This window comes from Eublepharis macularius, chromosome 6 (genome assembly GCF_028583425.1).
Source record: "Eublepharis macularius isolate TG4126 chromosome 6, MPM_Emac_v1.0, whole genome shotgun sequence".
Lineage (NCBI taxonomy): Eukaryota > Metazoa > Chordata > Lepidosauria > Squamata > Eublepharidae > Eublepharis > Eublepharis macularius.
Window position 1 is genome coordinate 63390972 of NC_072795.1, and position 19643 is coordinate 63410614.

The 19643-nt window shown below is 43.9% G+C and overlaps 2 protein-coding genes across 3 annotated transcripts in view; both read left to right on the forward strand.

Moving 5' to 3' along the window:
- Positions 1-4115, forward strand: part of ENTPD1 (ectonucleoside triphosphate diphosphohydrolase 1) — a 60478-nt gene extending 56363 nt beyond the window's left edge. Inside the window, exon 11 of the mRNA XM_054984155.1 lies at positions 137-4115. Coding sequence (XP_054840130.1) covers positions 137-343 — 207 coding nt within the window. The 3' untranslated portion in view covers positions 344-4115. The remainder of the gene's footprint in view (positions 1-136) is intronic.
- Positions 4116-4750: 635 nt separating this feature from the next.
- CPN1 (carboxypeptidase N subunit 1) lies at positions 4751-19274 on the forward strand. Of its 2 annotated transcripts, none has more exons than XM_054983377.1 (9): positions 4751-5217; positions 6951-7147; positions 8149-8304; positions 9188-9370; positions 14810-14921; positions 15233-15372; positions 15787-15886; positions 16687-16805; positions 18982-19274. In XM_054983377.1, exons 1-9 carry the CDS (start codon positions 4995-4997, stop codon positions 19111-19113), a joined length of 1362 nt encoding a protein of 453 aa, XP_054839352.1. In that variant the 5' UTR covers positions 4751-4994; the 3' UTR covers positions 19114-19274. The 2 variants fall into 2 exon arrangements, with proteins under 2 accessions (XP_054839352.1, XP_054839354.1); XM_054983379.1 differs by lacking the exon at positions 4751-5217 and adding an exon at positions 5237-5654.
- The last annotated feature ends 369 nt before the right edge of the window (positions 19275-19643 follow it).

The following is a 19643-nucleotide window of genomic DNA, read 5'->3' on the forward strand; positions in this document are numbered from 1 at the left end:
TGGAAAGCACATTCTTCTCATTGGTGGAGGTGGGCTTGCGTTTTTGATTACACACTTTTCTCTGGAAAGTGACTCAGCTCTGGATGTTCCTCCTGTCATGAGTGACTCTTGTTCCCTCCTTCTGTGCTCATTTCAGATTGGTAACAGTGATGCTGGATGGACTCTGGGCTACATGCTGAACCTTACCAACATGATCCCTGCAGAGAAGCCCTATACACTCCCCCTATCCCACATTACCTATATTAGCCTTCTGGTCATCTGTTCCCTTATGGTAGCAGCCCTGCTCCTCCTAGGCTTCTTGTTTTTTCATCAACCAAAGTGCATGAGAAAGGCAATTATTTAAGTTGGGTTTGGCCTAGCCTAGCCCAGAGCTGAACTTCAGTAAAGGTCAGAGAGCAGTGCTGTTTTGATTTATTCTGCTGAAGTGACTGACTCCATCGAAGACCTTTTGCACCACTTTCTTCAGCAATGACAAACACTCAAAATAACAACATGTTGCTCTTCCGTCCTCTTCCCCATTTTGGAGACTTGCGTCCCATCCTGTTTCTGAATGGGGGCTGGCAGTAGGGGCCTTGGGTGTTGTATTAAATGCCTATTTCTCTCAGGTCTGTGCTTTTGTGTATTGACTTGCTCCCAGGAATGCAACCCCGGGAGGCATCCAGTCCAAAATGAACCATGCAGGGTGAGACTCAACATGGCAGGAGCAACTGCTGTCTGTGTCACATACTCCCTTTCACTTCCTCTGAGAAGATCAACAAGTCATACAAAATGCTGCTCATTGGCTCTGCCCCATGTATGACAATTGAACCAGCAGTTACAAGCCTTATCTGTGTGTGGAAATCTGTGCAAAGCTTTGCCTTCTTCCAGGAGGCAAAGCCATTTGACAATAGCCTGATTGCTATGTCTGCGCATCAGCCAGGAAAAGGGAATGACCCTTGCTCTGCAGAAGCTGACACCGGTTGCCGATCAAAAACGCGTCTTTCACAAAACATTAATCTGGGAGAGAATGTCCGCTTCTGAGTGCTGTCGCTGCTATGTGGTCAGAGGACTGTGTGCTACTGGACTATCTGTGAATTGTTTGGGTTAATCAAGGTGATCTGCAAACAGCTGGTTCCTATTGGCTGCATAGCTGTTGTCATCAAGAGCAGCAGAAAATTTCAGAAATTGTGAAGGATGGGGGTGGGGAAAATAAAATCTTTGCAACTTCTTTCACATCCTTCCAGCTGAGAAGCTCTCGGAGTACAGGATGTATCCTTGCACCCCAGACTCTCCAGCACTAACAGAGGGATGCAGCTCATTAATTAAGAAGAGACTTTTCTCTTCTTGGATCAAATAACATAGTGATTGATTTGCACTTTGATGTAACTGGAAATGAGGGATTCACATGGTCAAAGCCTTCCTGGCCCTCTTCTGGCAAGGAAGACAACTTGCTATCTAACCTGCTGAAGCCTGTCAGAAAGTTTCTGTCCTTCCGGTGATGCTGCTCGCCCAAAGCTGCAATGGGAAGTTTCCCCATCTAACCAGCCATTTGCCATTCCTTGCCACTTCTATGAAATCCCACTGTATTGCCGCTGTAGGGAAGCTGCATATATGCCCAGTTCCCATTTGGCTGGAGGAAAGGTTTGAAAGGAGGGACTTCTTTGCTGTGACTTTGTTCTAGCAGTGATGAAAATACAGTTGTCTGCAGATTTAAGTGCTTTCCTAATGGCAGGAAGAAGGCAAGCTTCAAGGATCCATACATCTAACTGGATGCAGGAGGGTTTATGTGGCAGGCTGAGCTTCATATGGAGACCAATGGGCAATCATTTGCCAGTGTGAAGTATAGAAGGTGCATATCCTGTTTTTAGATTGCTTTGCCAGTCTTTAATAGCCTCCTGCTGTGGAAATGCCATGGGATTTTTTGATTAATTGTGATCCCCGGGTAGAAGAGAGATGAAGAGAGGGAGGTCACATTGGGAGTATAGGAGCCTTGAAAATATTGCACGGTGCTGTCAAGGATTCAGAGGCTGACTTTGTTGAGTCAGCACATATTTAACATTCATACTTCTAACATTCATGGTCCTGAAGTGCCTTTTAGCATTTAGGAGAGATGAAGGTGGCTGTGCTGGTGCTTAATCCATCATAGCTGTCCTCATTCCAATGCATGTTGACATTGAGGTAGGTACAGATACCTACTAAATACAAAGTAGTGATGAAAATACAGTTGTCTGCAAATTTAAGTCTTCCTCAGATCAAACTCAGGAGAAACTTTGTTTCTAGTTTGTAGCCAAAGCTGAGTTTGCCGCTTTAGCTCGAATTGGTTGGTGCTGGTATCAGTCATAAAATCCTCTTCTCTCTTCTCAGAGCAGTTTTTCAAGAGTAAAAAAAAAAAGTTTTAAAGTTTTAAAAAAATAATACAGCATTAAGCAATTGTTTTATAATATTAACCATACAAGTCATGACAAAAAATGGACAGTCTGCCTGAGGAATGGCAGAGGAACCAATGAGAAAGTGGCAGTCAGCATTCAGTGTGGAGGCTTTGCACATTCCCTTTGAGAACCGAAGGCAGGAGGTAACAGAACTCACCTCCCAGGAGAAAAATCCACACACACTCCTCCTGTTCTCCGGTATCTCTGCTCTGTATAGTCTTAAATGGTAAATTTGGTGTAGTGGTTAAGAGTGGCAGGACTGTAATCTGGAGAACCGGGTTTGATTCCCCACTCCTCCACTTGAAGCCAGCTGGGTAACCTTGGATCAGTCACAGCTTCTAGGAGCTCTCTCAGCCCACCCACCTCACAGCATGATTATTATTGTGGGGATAATAATAGCATACTTTGTAAACCGCTCTGTGTGGGTGTTAAGTTGTCCTGAAGGTCAGTATATAAATCAAATATTATTATTAAAACATGAAGAGATCCTTTAAATGTCAGCAATCCTTTGCAAGTAAATATTTCAGTAAGAGAATTAAAAGTAAAACATTATTTGGCAGTTTGGTTTTCAAATCAATTCTCTCTGCCTCCCACCCTAATACTTCTTATAGCAAGGAAGTAGGAAGAGGAAATGCTCTTTTGCTAAGATTGGGCAAGTTTTCCTTGCATATGTGCATGCGCAGTTGCATGGAAATAAAATGCATGTGCCACCACCTCATGTGAAGACTCGTATAGTTTACACAGATATTTCTACTCGTACACTACTGCTTTCCTTATAGGAAATGCATGTAACTTGTAGAAATGAACCATGGTGACAAAGGCAGAAGGGCAGTTTTCTAACAGAAGAATGTCTGCAGGGATCGATTGAGTGGCTGGCATCAGAACTGAATGGCTACCAGCTCTTCCCCTCCTCTGTATCTCTGCGCTAGGGACAGCGTCCTGTGTTCCTCTCTCCACTGAGATTGGAGGAAAACAATTTTAAAGTTCCTCTTCTCCATCGAACCCAGGCGGCTCTGTCTTTGAAAACAGTCTTTGAAAAGCTCTTCACCTCACCTGCCTTCCTGTGCTAGGGACATAACGCTGTTTTCAACTACAGTTCCCAGATAAAATTGTATCCCCAACACATTTAAAAACCCGTGTCTGGTGTCATAGTTCTAAAGTCTTCACTTCTATGCCTTGATTTGCTTGGGATCAAAAAGACAAAATCCCGTTGTCTCCTTCCTTCCTGCTACTGCTAGCAGCCATGCAGCATCAGAACCCTACTGTCTGAAGATGACGCCATGTAACCTGCCCTAATATTTCAGCCTCTAGCAATTCATTTCATCTGATTAACTTACACCTCATGTACTGCCTACCCTGCTTTTGGTCCCGGGGGTTGATTTAAAACCCTTCAGCAATATGCTGATGCAGACGAACAATGGGGAAGGAGGTAGGCTGCAAGTCAAGTCAAGGATTGTCATTTCTGCTAGTTCTTCTGCACTATGGCTGAGGAGTATAAAATCTGTTCTTGCCAGCAGCTTAGACACAATGGTCATGTTTGCAGTCCTAGAGGATGGTCGGATGCAGGGGATGTGCTCTTGCCATGCTGTGTTGTACAGTATCCTTGATAAAACTTTGTCCCCAGACTTTGCTTTTCAGTCCAAAGGAAGCAGACTATTCATGCACATGTAAACCTCTATATTTGTATTAAAGATGTGTTGATTCATACCTGTGAAGTTTCTTTCCATTATTTTCCAAAGGAGGGTAGGAAAGGTTGCATCAAACGAGACCCTTCTTCTTTGGTAAATAAAATGGGGGGAGGCTGAGTACTTTTTTAAAAATGACATTGGCAACTTTCTAAGAAAAGATGACATACAATAACCATGGAGACTTCCAATTTGTGGTCCTTAATGTCTTAGCCTCCCTCAGTTGGATTATCTTGTGGCTCCCTTTTGTGGAAACAATATGTTAATAAGTGAAGGGATCTTTTCACTGTCTCTTGTAGACTGTGACATCTCTATGTTACTATGCACTGAATATGCCCCTTAACTTGAGGGTATCCAAAATGAGATGGTTTTGAAAAATAGATTTTCCTGTAGTGTGAGGTTCACCCCACCTTAATTCATAGCTGTAGCTGGTCCTATTGTGTGGATTTGCCTATCTACACAGGCTCCAGGTGGTTCCCAGGCTGAGCCCTAACATAAATGAAGATACTACAATCTCCTGAATGCCCCTTGTTTGTGAGATTTTGATCTAGTTTCTGACTTGCAGCACGAGTCAGTCCCCTGTTTACTATTCAGTTAATGAATGCCCAGAAATCTGTACAACTTTCCAAATGTTCAGAGGCTTTGAGTGATTCTTGCTCCAGGAAGGGGGGCAGAGGGGAGCAAGGCAAAAGCTCAGAGCTATAAATTCTTCCTGAGCTGTGAGGGGCATTCAGTGGGCTACCCCTCCTTCCACCACCACAACCACAGGTGCAGGGGGCTGGCACTTGGCTGTGAAACTGGAGAGAGCTGGTTCAGCTTGCACTTTAGTTCCTTCTAGGAAAGGAATCCGGGCTGCGTGCATCATCTCAGTGCAAAGTGCTGCTTGTCCACCTTCCGGAGGATGTCTCAGTGGCTCTGTCTCCTTGGGAAAATCCTGCTCTTGGTGAGGGTGGCTGCCTCCGTGAACTTCTTCCACCACCGCTATGAGGAGCTGGTGCAAGCCCTGTTTGACGTGCAGGGTGCATGCCCGTATATTACCAGGCTGTACAGCATTGGCCACAGCGTCCAGGGCCGCCACCTGTATGTACTGGAGTTCAGCGACTACCCTGGCATCCATGAGCCCTGTAAGTGTGCCTTTCCTGCAGCTGGGAAATTGCTTCTCTTTGCACTGCTGTTCTGTATCAGCACCAGGAGCACTGGGGCTCCCTGCTGCCCTGGCTCTATGCCAGCAGTAACCCGTGTGCCAGCAAAGTCCATCTAGCGTGGGAAGCACAACCTTCCATAAGCCCAGGGAGAGGAAGAGTTGTGCTGGAGTTGCCCTAATAACTTGCTTTGTGTTTATTTTAGTTTGCAGACTCTGAATTGTTTGCCTTTGATCAGCCCCACAAGGCTGGGGGCGGGGGGGGACGGACATGTTGTTCCAATGCTGAGAAACTGAGACATAAATGGCCACAAGTGGGCTGAGGTAGCGTCTAAGCTCAGTTCCCCAGGATTCAAGTCCAGCTCCCTACCAGTGTTCTACATTGACTCCAGAAAGAGCTGTGGCAGATCCTGGATTGGGGTTTGTTTGATAACGGAATAATCCATAATTTTCTTTTTCATTTGGTGCTCTCTTGCTTTTTGTGCTGCTATGACTAGGTATGACTTTGGGAAACGGGGGAACATGGGGCAAGGCAAGGTATTAGTTCAAGATGTTGCTGCTGGTAAAACAGGATGGGAGTTTAGGCACCAAAGTGGTAAGAGACTTTTTATTTTTTGTTTCATGTGAAGAGTTCAGAGCAGGTTTCTAAGCATACAACAGTCCTGTGAGGTGGACTTTCTGCTTCCAAGGTTGGGGTAGACAGTGATGTTTAAAACAACCCTGGAGCAAGCAGGGGCCACTTGCCTTGGACCCAGGCCTGGAGAGCAGTACCTGCAGTATGGCTGGCCCTGCTACTATTGACTCTCCAGGCAGGGGCCACCACAAACTTTTCTGGTAAGTTAAAAGGGCCAGTTCACCCCTGCCCAAGGACAAGTATTCTTCTGCATTGGTAAGGAGGCCACCCAGTCATAAAGATGACTGCAAGGTAACCAAGAAGAGGGACTAACGCTCTGAAAAAGAGCAGATAGGAAAGAAAGAAGCTGACCCCACATGCAAGGCTGTGTATGGGGAGGGGGGCTGTGTGCACTATAGCTCCCTTGACCTCGCTCTCTTTGATCTGAGACTATTAGGGTAATAAACCCCACTTCCTCTTCACTTCTTCTGTGTGTTTAGCTGCCCCACACTGCCTTATCTGTGGGGCTGTGCAGAAAGTGTCCTTTTGGAATGTGAGGGAGCTTTCACCTTCCTCCACCTTGGATGGTGCTTAGAGTTAAAGGGGCCACTGTATGGGGGAAACAGTTTTCAAAAAAAGAATTTGAGTCCAGGCCAAATTGGAGGATTGGTTTGATTTTGTAGTTTAGTTTTAAACCCCCTTGAGGCTTTTGAAGTCAGGAATGTGATATACCAGTGAGAGAAGCAGAATCAACAGAGAAAGAGGCCTCAGGTTATGCATAATAATAGACTGGAGTCCCTGATCATATAGATCTGGATAAAGGCTTCTCAATCTTGTGTCACAAAATTCCTGGCTCCTGAATCCATGGCAAATTCCTCACTACCGCCAGCCAAACAGGCCACTGCTACTTGCACCTCTAATAGATCATAAATCCCAGATCTCTGGCTTGGTCATGATGACATACAGTGAAACCCACCACAGGAACACAAAGCAGCACAAATACAACCATTATCTTGGAAAGCCAATGGGAAACCTAGTCCTCCTCTATGGTATGGTATTCCCTCTATTCTGTTTCAATGTAAGCAAGTCTCTCACTTTCTTAGTGGAGCCGGAGTTCAAGTATGTGGCAAATATGCATGGAAATGAGGTGCTGGGTCGGGAGCTGTTGCTTCAGCTTGCAGAGTTCCTGTGTGAAGAGTATCGGCATGGCAACCAACGTATTACCCAACTTATCCACGAGACGCGCATTCACCTCTTGCCCTCAATGAACCCTGATGGATATGAGGTGGCAGCTGCCCAGGTACCAGGCAAGCATCTCTTCATTATCTCAGCAGTCATGGAGAAAGACGGATTTTGTATTTGGGAGAAGAAGGGAGGAGTACTGAGGGAGGAACATACATGAGAAATTAGCAACCAAACCTGTTGATCTGGGCCTTTTCCTTAAAGATTTAATGTGTGACTTCCAGACAGTCCAGGTGCATTCTGGTGACTACCTGGAGTGCCTAAAATTAAAACAAGTTTTAACAGGCACAGTAAGAACAACCCATTTAACACATTTATACCATTCGTCATAGGGTAACAGCCACATCAGAGATCCAAGATCAAAGCCCCAGACTCATGATTATTGCATTGATAGACATCCAGTATTGCTGGAACCTTTGAACTTGAAAACTATCTGGAAATCTCTGTTCCTATTCCCAGACCATCAGGACCTGAATTAGGAACAGGCACTCAGTATCACTCTAGAAATGTTTGTCACTCTTGGCCCTTTAAGCCAGAGCAGAGGAAGGGTCACTGGGCATGGAGTAAGGGTCATTGGGTGTAGTGAGGAGGTATTTTTGATTTTCCTACATTGTGCAGGGGATTGGACTAGATGACCCTAGAGGTCCCTTCCAACCTTATGATTCTATGAGAGACTATACTGAGTGGAGCTTGGGACACCAAGGGATAATCCTCAATCTGTATTGGTCATAGTGAAGTTTTCACATCTTTTCGTTCCATCCTGTGCCCAGGAGACAAACCATCTAATTCAGTCTGGCCACAAGGTTCTCTGACTCCAAAAAGATAGTGATTAGGTACTGACAGTTTTTGGCAATGTCAGAAGGCCCTGCTCAGTAAATATCTTAGTTGTGTTTTCCTTGCCAGCTGTAGTGCTGCAACATTCACTGATTCCTGAAGAGCTATCGACTCTTTAATATTAGAATTGCTGCTCTTTCCCTCAGTTTCAGCTATGAAGTAGGATTTGGTGCGCACTCAGTCAGGCCTCAGGCTGACATGTGGATGTATTAATTCTCTTTCTAGAGCCAAGGTGCTTTGGGGTACCTCACAGGAAGAAACAATGCCAATGGAGTAGACCTGAACCGTAACTTTCCCGACCTCAACACCATCATGTATTACAATGAGAAACATGGTGGGGCCAACCATCACATCCCCTTGCCAGAAAACTGGAGAAATCAGGTAGCATTGTGTACCAAATTTAGCCAAAGCCTGATGCTTGCTGGACATGTTTCACTCTTTTTAGGGCACTCCGTTCCTCTAGGATGCGGTAGTTCAAGCTCATCTTTCCAAGTCTTTTCTCTCTTCCCTCTTTTCAGCACTAATGTAGGGGCTTGGATGTACTATTTCGGTGAATCAGATAGCTGTCTATATTGTTTATTATCATTCTCCCCTCCTCCATATTATCCTCACAACAATCCTGTGAGGTTCATTAGGCTGGGAAAGTGACTGGCCAAAGATCACTGAGTGAGCTTCCATGGCAGGGTGGGGATTCAAACCTGAGTCTCCTAAATCCCAGTCTGACACTCTCGCCACTACATCATGTCAACTTTCCAGCACGCACAGACTGAGTGCTTCCACTTGCGTGACTTTTTCCGTCCCTCCCACTGGTAAATATGATTTGCAGGGATCAGCATGGACTGCGAACTGGCTTCTTGCAAAGGTATAGGAGACAAAGTTTTCTCCTGTTTCTCATTTGCCATGATCTTTTGTTTTTCACTAACAGCCAGTCCATACATTGAGAAAGAGTTTGTGATACATCAGTTCCTGGAACTATACTATTTCAGCACACAGGCAGGGGACTTACAGGTGTGATGACACTGTTATTTTAAAAAATTCCTTGCACATACAAAACTGACATGCCAGAGAGAAAGCTATGCTACACCCTTTATCTCTGATATGGCAGGTTTCTGTAGCTTTTGGTAGGAAGACATTCAGTCAGACAACCCTACCACAGCATTCTGAAGTAGTGAAGTCCCTGGAAGACTGTGTTCTGTGCTGTAACCAGACTGAAAATCTGAAAGATGCTTCTCCATTCCCCTCTCCTGCTTCTGTTCCTTCATAGGTAGAACCAGAGACTCTGGCTGTGATTCAGTGGATGAAAAGCTACAATTTTGTCCTCTCAGCCAATCTTCATGGAGGAGCTGTTGTTGCCAATTACCCATATGACAAAGCTCAGGTGCAAAGGAGCCGGAACACCTGGCACAGAACAGACACTCCCACTCCTGATGACACCCTCTTCCAGAAGGTGAGAAGCCAAAAACAAGATGTGATGCAGGGAATGGAGGGAACCAATGAACATACAGAATAGGGTCATTCTTAGAAGACCAACAAGTGCAAGGATCACATTATCATTTGGTGTACATTACCCCCTTCCATCAAGTTGAGCTCAGCATGTAAAGTGTTCAATTTAAAGTGCTTAACAGGTGAGGCTAATGAATTAATCAGAATTTTGTTTGTTTGATCATAACAAAAATGTATATTATTATGCAAAAAGCATATAAAGCCATCTTTTCAGTTATATATCTAAGAGGAATGATTTCATTGATTTGACCTAAAAACAATGCCTAGTATCACAACACCTGAGGTATATCATCCATCACAAATATCTTTCATAAACACATATATGTTCATAAACAGGACAAACCAATGAATAATGCAGTAAGTCTTCAATTATCCACACCACCACCACCATCATCATTTTTATTACAGCACCAAGACCAATATACAAAAATTATGTTACTGAACCACTTATCAATAAAAAGAAAAAACATCAGTTTTTTAAAAAACTTTTAAAATACATTTCACTCTGTTTAAAAATTAATGTACAGAATCTGGCTACTTGCTATGTGATCATGTGGTTTTTATCAGCTAAGAGCCAGCAGAGCTTTGCTTTATTTGTAATTATATGACTGGGAATCCTGTCTAATAGTGGGGTAATAATTTTTAAACGAACCTCTCCATAAAATGGGCAACTGAAGAACATGTGCTCTGCAGACTCTACCTCTCCCAAAGGGCATAGACATAGCCTTTCTGCATAGGGGATTTTGTTGTACCTACCCTCAACAACCGCTGATGGAAAAGCAGAACACCTGGCCAAAGAAAATGCCCTTCTGAAATTATTTACTTCCACAGAGGCCAGATACTTGGCTGGCTCAAGAGTACCGTTATCATTTATCAACACCCCCATTTTAGATGCTCAAGAGATGTCAGATTGGTGCTCTATGTCTTCTATTCTTTGTTTAATTAACCCTTTGGCTCATTCAGCCCCCTGAGTTAGGAGCACCTGAGGAGAAAAACCTATTTTTGTAATATACCTATAAACCGCCTTAAGCCAGCTGGATTTAAATTCATCATGGAGAATCAGAGGGAGCAAACCTTGAGGATAGAAAAAAGCTTTCATCCACATGTGAATGGACTGGATGCCCACCCTAGCTTCAAACCTCAGGTTTCCAGACTCCAGCCGAATCCAGGCGTTAGATACACTCTTGGGAACTTGTAGCACAGCTCTCAAAAATTTGGACTGTGCTCTTCCTTGCGGATTGAAACAAGAGGAGGGAGGGCCTAAAAAAAATATCCACACAAATACACCATTTTGGATTAAATGGATGAAATGCTTAAAAACTTGGCAGATAAAATCTCTTGCCTGCGTTCTGACTTGGAATCTTCATTAGCAGTGACATGATCAGATGGTCCCAGGGTGCCAATTTGTCCAGTTGTGTGGGATAATTTTCAGCTTGTCCAGTCTGAGGATGTGAGCAGGGTTCTTGGACGTTTGAGACCTATCGCCTTCTTGTATGGCTCTTGCCCTGCCTAGTTGCATAAATCTGAGGGTTTTTTGGGGGGTGGGGGTCTGGCAGACTGGGTAGTAAATGTGCCTCCTTAAGAGGGGAGTAGTTGCCCCACCTTGAAGCAGGCAGTGATGCATCCACTCCTTAAAAAACCTACTCTGCACCCAGGACAGTTGAATAACTCTCCCAAATGTCCCACTGCTGAGCAAAGTGGTTGAATGAGTGGTGGCTGGACAACTTCAGGGATTCCTGAATGAAGCAGATTGTTTGAATCCCTTCCAATGTGGTTTCAGGTCTGCTCATGGGACTGAAATGGCCTTGGTCATCCTGGTAGATGACCGCTTTCTGTGCTAGGAGATGGATGGGGGAGTGTGACCCTGTTAATTCTTCTGGATCTCTCAGCAGCTTTTGGGGATGGGGTATGGCTCAGAGGAAGAGCTTCTGTTTTGTATGTAGAAGGTGCCAGGTTCAATCCTTGATATCTCCAGTTAAAATAATAATAACAATAATAACATTCGATTTATATACCACCCTTCAGGACAACTTAATGTCCACTCAGATAATAATAATAACAAAGTGTTATTATTACCCCACAACAATCACCCTGTGAGGTGGGTGGGGCTGAGAGAGCTCCAGAGAACTGTGACTCACCCAAGGTCACCCAGCTGGCTTCGTAGAGGACCAGACACTAGGTGATGTGAAAGACCTCTACCTGAGACCTTGGAAAGCTGCTGCTGTCATTCTGTGTAGACAACACTGAGCTTGAAGGACTGACAGTCTGGTTTAGTATAAGGCAGCTTCATGTGTGTTTCATGTGATACCATCAATCATAGTATCCTTCTGGACCACCTTCTGGGTTGGGACTAGGAAGCACTGTTCTGGAGAGGTTTTGTTCCTACCTTGAAAGTAAGGTTCAGATTGTGGTGCTGGGTGACAACTGCTCCTCTCCTTGGCTTCTATCCTATGAGGTCCAGCAAGGCTCCGACTGGTCCCACATGCTTTTCAATGTCTACATTAAGCCTCTGGGAAAGGTCATCCAGAGATTTGGGCTGAGCTGCCACTGAAATGTGGATGACGCTCACCTCCATCTTGTGCTTCCAACAGTTCCCAGGAAGGCTGTGGAAACTATCAACAAGAACTGGAGACAGTTTTGGAATGGATGAGGTCTAACAAACTGAAATTTAATACCAACAAAATGGAGGTGCTACTGGTGGGAGGAAGTATTGGCCCAGGAACTGGGATATCTTCTGTTCTGGATGGGGCTGTACTCCCCCTAAAGGAGCAGGTTTGTAACTTGGGGGTGCTGCTGGAACCAGGTGGCAGTGGTGGCCAGAGTGTCAGCTGTGGCCCTTCCTGGGCAGGAACAATCTTGCCACTGTGGTGCATGCCCCAGTGGCATCTAGATTATATTACTGCAATGAGCTCTACGTGAGGCTGCCTTGAAGATTGTCCTGAAGCTACAGTTGATACAGAATTCTGCAGCCTGAGCGCTGACTCGAGTGGGTCATAGGGACGATATCACTCCAGCATTGTTTCATCTACATGGGCTCCCAATTTGCTTCTGGACAATTCAAGGTACTGATATTAGCCTTTAAAACCTTATTCAGTTTGGGGCCAGCATACCTTAAGGACCATTGTCTCCCATATGAACCTACCTGTCCACTCCAGTCAGGAGCTCTGCTTCGGGTACCCCCATCATCTAAGCGGCAACCTGAGAAAGGGCCTTCTCAGTCATGACTCCAAAACTTTGGAACTCCATCACCAGGGAGATTTATCTGTCTGTCTCCTTTTATCATTGTCTTTTGCTGGTAGGTAAAGACTTTTTTGTTTCATTTGGCATATCCCCAATAAATGTTATTGGCCCTCCTCCCTGGTTTTGGTGTTATGAGTGTTTATATGTTTTATTGAATTATTTTATATATTATTTACATATAAAATATTATATATAATATATATTATTTAAAAATGCTGTTTTAATGTTCAAAAGTTTTAAAGTTTGTCTATACACTGCCTTGGAAACCCTGTTCGGATGGAAAGGCAGCATAAAAATGTTTTAAACAAAGAAAGAAAAACAAAACACAGCATAGTGTCATGTCTGTGCCCCATCCATGCCACTACTTAATGCTGACCTGTTGTTTACTGACCTGTTGTTCCTGAACCAGTTCTGTTCCTGAACCAATTTTGACCTGTTGTTTCTGAACCAATGTTTCATGCTATAACTTGATGTCATATTGCCAATGCCATAACTGTTTCCTTTCACAGGCTTATTGAAGCTGCAGGTGTCTTATCTAACGGACTGTAGAAACTCTCAGTGCTTCTGACCTTGTATACTACTCACTCCCATGCACTGCTATGTCTCAACTTTGATCTCTTGCTTTCTCAGTGTCTCGACTTGGTAGTACAAATATGTGAGATGGTCTCAGGATGAGTTCGTGCCAAAAGTCCTGTTTTACTGGTGGGAGGGGGAAGGAGCAAATGTATGTGTTAAGAGGAAGGATTTTCCCGCAGGTTACCATTCCTGTCAACCTGTTCTTACTGCTTAAATGCTTACCTTGCTTCTGAGTAACTCTATGGACATATCTGTGGAAATGATCTTATTTCTGAATAAAGCCATTTAACCAAGAGCCTGGATTTCTTGCTACAATGGTACAGGGATCTATCTGCCATAGCCTGCCATCCATAGCCTGACACATAGTGGAATTAAAATCCTTCTGACAGGAAAATTTTGTGTGGTCTGGTAAATAGCTTTCATCATTATGATTAAACTTAATTGCATAATATCAAGGGACAGGTTTAACTTTAGGAAGTATATAGATAGAACAGCCTGCATCAGAACATGGAATAGGGTGGTGAAAACCTGTATAACAGCAAAAGTAAAACTAAGGAAAGCAGGGAGATGAAATAAGGATACCATGCTGGAGGGAGCTGGAGGGGGATGAACAGAACATAAGCAGACGGGAGGGAATGGTCAGAGGTGCAAACTGTAAGAAGCTGCTGTGGACCAGTCGGGATTTTGCCCTACACTACAAGAATCACCATGAAGTAGGTTGCTTTATGTTTGAGCTTCTTATGACTCCTTAATGCCTTGCAGTAGTTGCTTCGCTGCATTCAGTATGACACCAGGGCCAAAATGTCCATATAAGTCTATTTTCTAGCAAGGTTGTTTATCCAGCCTTGTTTGTCTGCCTTCAACTTGACTCTAGGGGTCAAACTGCAGCAACCCAGGTCTACGTTACAAAGCAGATTGTGCTGACTGCACATAAACTACAGTGGGGGGTGGGGGTTAAAGTGCAAAAAAAAAAAAAAGTGCTGTACCCTTCTCCTCCCCAGCCAGTTTTCTCCCAGCTGGGGCTATTTGCAGTTCTGGTCCTGCTGGAAAATGGCTGGAAAGAGGCTTTTTAAAAGAGTCAGTTCACGAGCTGGGAACTAAAATCACTTTCAGAAAGAGCATGTAGGGCAGCACTCCTGGGATTATTCAGTTTTAGAATACAGGCAAGGAAGTCCCATTTGTGAATACCCTGTTGTGTAAATAACACTTCTCCTATGGAAAAGTAACTTGTCAGGAAAATTGAATGTTAGACTAAATGGGCATTGATCCAGCCGGACAAAGCAAGCCCTATATTCTGATTGTGACGGCATCTTTCACTGAGTGCTGGCTTTTCTTGGTTTGATCTGATGTGTGTCAGAGTTTAAGGACAGGATATTATTGCACTCTGGGGGAGGGGCTGGGGGGGCAGGGTAACAAAAGGCTCCAGAATTCCAAAGGATGATCGTTACAATTTTTTTCCTCTGCTCACATTGAATAGTTTTAGATCTGTTGCATGTGCTCTGTGGTGCGGATGAAAGAGCAAAGAGCTAGAAGTATACAACTAACCAACTTGTCATTTTCTTTGCAGCTGGCAAAGGCCTATTCCTATGCCCATGGATGGATGCACCAAGGATTGAGCTGTGGGGATATGTTTCCTGGTGGTATCACCAATGGAGCCTCCTGGTATTCACTCAGCAAAGGTAAGGACAATGTGGCAAGGCCATAAAGATTAAGAGTAGGAGGCACATTTTGGAGGCAAAGATTTGAAATGGAAAAGGGGAGTGGAACAGAAATGGATTGGTATTTCAGTTGGTTATGCTTAGAAATTAAGTGTGGTTCCTCCAATAAATTTATTTTTAATGTATTCTAAGATGCCTTGAGGGTGGTACTGAAAGGTGGGGTGCATTTAAAATAAAGAAATGTACTGGAGGAGTGTGGGGAGAATCCTGCTGTGTCCCTGTTTAATACCCTGACAGTTCTTCCAACTGTTCCCCAACCTTCTGCCTTGCAGGGATGCAGGACTTCAATTACTTGCACACCAACTGCTTTGAGATTACCCTTGAATTAAGCTGCAATAAGTTCCCACCACAGGAGGAACTGGAACGTGAGTGGCTGGCAAACCGAGAGGCACTGATCACCTACTTGGAGGAGGTAATGAAGTTGCCTGAAAGCCACCCTGTCCCCTCCTAGTCTTCGGAGCTAATTATAAAGGGTCTAAAACCCTCCTGAGACCAAAATTAAAAGATCAATCAACAAAGAATCAATGTGTATAATTTTTAGTGCTTGAATCAAGTTGAAGTGCTAATGTGCAATAAATAATCATTTTCCTAAAGGGGGTCACAGAGGGTTTGCGACCCTTTATAATTAGCTTTATCTATACCCGTTGATGCCTCTCTATGTAGATACCCTCCTAGTCTTTGGAAAGGGCCTCAGTTTGGGCTTGTCCCAGAGGCCCCATGTTCACAACAGTCCAACACTGTTTCATAGAATTAGGAAAATGCTGCTGTACGCTCCTCAAGTGCCAAGTTCCCAGTTGTAATGTCTCTCTGCATTTGTATTCTGCAGATTCACCAAGGCATCAGAGGTCTGGTGTCAGATGAGAACAACAATAAGCTGGCAGGTGCTGTCATTTCTGTCCAAGGAATTGGCCATGATGTCACCTCTGGTTGGTACCTAGCTTGAGCACAGGGTTGTTTTCTTAAGTAAAACTTACATTGTTTTACATTTATTAATATTTCCAGCTTGTGTGAGCTAAATGAAAATCAAGCTGAATGAAAATCCTCCATTAGTTAGGATGTCCGTTTGCTTTGAAAAGTACATTATTCTGCTTTTAGCATTGCATGAACACCCTGCCCCCCTCTTATGGCTATGCAGAGCCTGTCCTTCAATATGTCCTACAGAAGCAAAGGGATATAGCAGATGTTAGAAGGCTGATACAGACTGTGTGCTGTCTGTGGTGTACTGTACAGTCTCTGTTCTGATATAAATAACATATGGTAAAAGTGGTCCGTGACTCAGAAAGGGATTCCTCTCACCCCAAGATTCATCCATCTTCTTCTGAGATACCAGAGACGATTACGGTTAGAGATGGAGGACTGGATCTAGAAGCCCGCTGCACTGATAGAAGAGAGTGTTTTCTCCTTTTCCCCTTCCTTGCTGCCCACCAATTTGCAAGGCTATTACTCCATGTGACCCTGAGAATCAACTTTCCCAGGGTTGGATATGAAAATGTTCAGAACTTTTATTGTATTTTTCAGGTACAGATTTGGCATCTAATGGCTGAGTTCTAAGAATGGTCTGCTTGTTCTCTGACCTGGCACATAATGGCTGAGTGACAGTTAATGAATCTGTAACTCAACACACCTACTAGATGAGCAATTAGCACACCCTCACTATAGCAGACATGATATGGAGCTTTCTTGTTTAATAATTTCCATCTTCTCAGCATCTTGCTCTTTCTTCCAGGTGAGCAGGGTGACTATTTTCGACTGCTGCTGCCGGGTACTTATGACATCACTGCATCAGCAGATGGTTATCAGCCACAGACCATGACGGTGACAGTGGGTCCAGCTGAACCTTTAGTGGTAAGTTCTGCTGCCAGGCTGAAGATTCCCTCAAGTGGGCCATAAGGGCATGAATTAGGGTAAGACCAGCAGAGAGAAAGCAATTACAAACTCCCATTTTGACTGGTAACCTCTTGAAACACAACTGGTCAAGTACTAGCAATATGGGAAACATCTCTGTGCCATCCACACTCAACATGTGCCTCCCCCTTCAAACTGGGGGGAGGGCACTGAGGCTTACTGAGATCCCTTTGGTACTGCCTTGTTTGTTACCTTTTCACTTAAATACACAACCAGTGGTCCAAGCTCAATTTACAGGAGGCCATCTCATATATGCATTATCTCCTAGCACATCTCGTGTCCCACCAGAACTTTAGCTAAGCAAAGAGTTCAGTTCCTAAGGCTGTTACCTCTGAGTTGCCAAAGTTACAAAATTGATCATTTTAAATGCTTACTTAGTCAAGCCTCTGTTGATTAAACGATGAGCAGACTTTTTAGTTAACAGAACTTTTCATCTCACCTCTATATTCTATAGCTCTGTAGGGATGAACATGGCAACACTCAAAGAATGTAGCCATGTCATCTACCTAAAGAAAGTTCAAAGACACATATCCATTCCCCCCACCCCAGTTCTTTAACATGTTGTCTATTTCCCCCAGGACCTTGTATAATTTTGGGTCCTACTACAAGTGTTTTGCCTCAGCTGTCTTATTTCATACAAAATATAACAGGTTTCCATATGACAGTGCTGGAGTGATAAGATGGGGTATGATTTTTATCCTGAGGTGCTAGAATGATTATTATCTGCATAGTTGTCTCCCATTATTATCTCCTTGAGATGGTGGATGGGAGGTGGATTTTGTATCTCAGTGGCTGGTAGGGACCACTTGAAAGGCCAGGTTGTTCTCAGTGCCTAGGCCCTTGTGTTCTTACACAAGGGAATAAACAATAAAGAGCCATTAATTCATTATATTGGCTAAGCAAGTTTGGCCTAGCACTCCCCCTGGGATAATGTACCTTTCATTACCCTCTGCCTCATGTAGCATGCCACCCACCTGGATCTCAAGGCTACGTGCTGCCACCCACATAGCCTATAGCCTTCCTCAGATTATGTGGCTATGTATCTCCTAGCTCTCCCCACCTTCTCTGAGGGGTTGAGATCTTCTAGCCCACCCCCACCCCATTTCATTTTGCTTTCAGAAGGCTGCCAATTTCTCTGGAATGTTTTTAATAAATAGTTTGATAATTTTCTGAGAGGCTTTACTGCCAGGGAAACCCTCTCCCTGACAGAGGAAGAGGCTGATTTTGGGGAATAAAGCTATGACTCAGGAACTTGGCTGAGCAATGTATTTGGAGGAGGAGAGATGGACAAATTGCTGACTTGCTTAATCCCTAGCAAAGGCCTCCCTGTTGCATAACAGCCAAAAATTCAATTAAAACTTACTGAGATCTTGTCCTTTCAAGCAAGAAATTCAAGGCAATGAATGTTTTTAATGTTTAAACCTCATGGTCCTAAGTATTTGTACACATAAATGTGAGAGTGTAGGGCCTAATGCCATTACTTAGATTGTACAGCAGTGTACAATTATCTCTTATTATCCCTACTTTGTCATCAGTATGTTTTTTGCTGCATGTAGGTAGCTACTATTGCAGGAGCAATTAAAATGTAATTGTCCATGTTATAAGTAGTAGCACTTTTAAAAAGACCCCCTTTAAACTGGTAAAGTTTATCATGATACGTGTTTGTTCTGCAACAAAGCACAATTTGAGCTTGAACAAAGAAAGCTGCCTTAAGATCAATCACCATTGGTCCATCTAGATCATCTGAAACAAGAGTACATCAACTAGCATAATACTTATCCCATGTAGAGGAGAATGGGATTGTAGTTGTTGGCCGTGCCCCAGCCTCCATGTTTTGAGTGGAAGATTTGAACATGTGCTATATGCTTGCAACTGTACATGCATAGGATCTTCCATGTGATCAGGAATGCTGCAGCAGTCTCACTGATTGTGTATACAGTATGCACATACGTGCACTTGTATGCTCAAAGGGCTCTGTTCAGAAAATGTGAAGCTCTGAGGCCACGTGTCCAATACATGTGCAATAGAACATATGAAGAGGGCTGATGTAAGAGGGACATTCTGTGTGGTTTGGCATTGGATGGCAGCTGCATTCCAATGGTCTTCTCTCTTTCAGGTAAATTTCCAACTCAGACAGAGCACAGCAAACAACACCCCTGGACAAAAGGCTTCTGACAAAGGCCCCCCCACTAAAGGTCTGCATAAGAAAGTTGTGCCACGAGCTGCCCCATGGGAGACACTGCGGTGAAGGCAGACCTCAGCTAGACAGAAGCTGATGGAGTCATGTTTAACATGAGATGTCAGTAACTCTGCAGATGAACTTTCCAAAAGGCACCCACACCCTTTCGTGTCCCCCACAAGCATGGAATGAGCTCAGACCTCCTTGTTTATTAAATGTCTAATATTTAACTCAGGTGCTGACAGAAAATTCATTCAGAAAGAAGGGGATAAGCATTACAGCTGGGCCACAAGTAACTATATATGAAGTGTAGGTTAAGGAATGCAGACAGATATAAAATTTGCAGAACAGTAGAAGCCATTTGAGAACACCCTAACTGTGATTGTTCCAGACTATATGATACAGTCTGCACTTCATCCTCTTTGGGGAGAATTCTGAAGAAACCTGTTCTGCATTGTTCAACTTGAAAGGGAGACCGCCATCTATGGATAGTTCTGAATATATTATTACTTTTGGCTGCTCCAGCATACCTCTTTGCTTCCAATTCCAGATGTAAAAATAGTTTATAGGTGGAGGCAAAAAGGTGTTCTTAAAGGACA

Excerpts from the sequence above, each read along its gene's own strand:
- CPN1 (XM_054983377.1), top strand. The coding sequence starts at position 4,995 with ATGTCTCAGTGGCTCTGTCTCCTTGGGAAAATCCTGCTCTTGGTGAGG. Across the intron at positions 7,148-8,148 it reads ATGAGGTGGCAGCTGCCCAG|AGCCAAGGTGCTTTGGGGTA; the intron begins GTACCAGGCAAG and ends TTCTCTTTCTAG. Across the intron at positions 9,371-14,809 it reads ATGACACCCTCTTCCAGAAG|CTGGCAAAGGCCTATTCCTA; the intron begins GTGAGAAGCCAA and ends TTTTCTTTGCAG.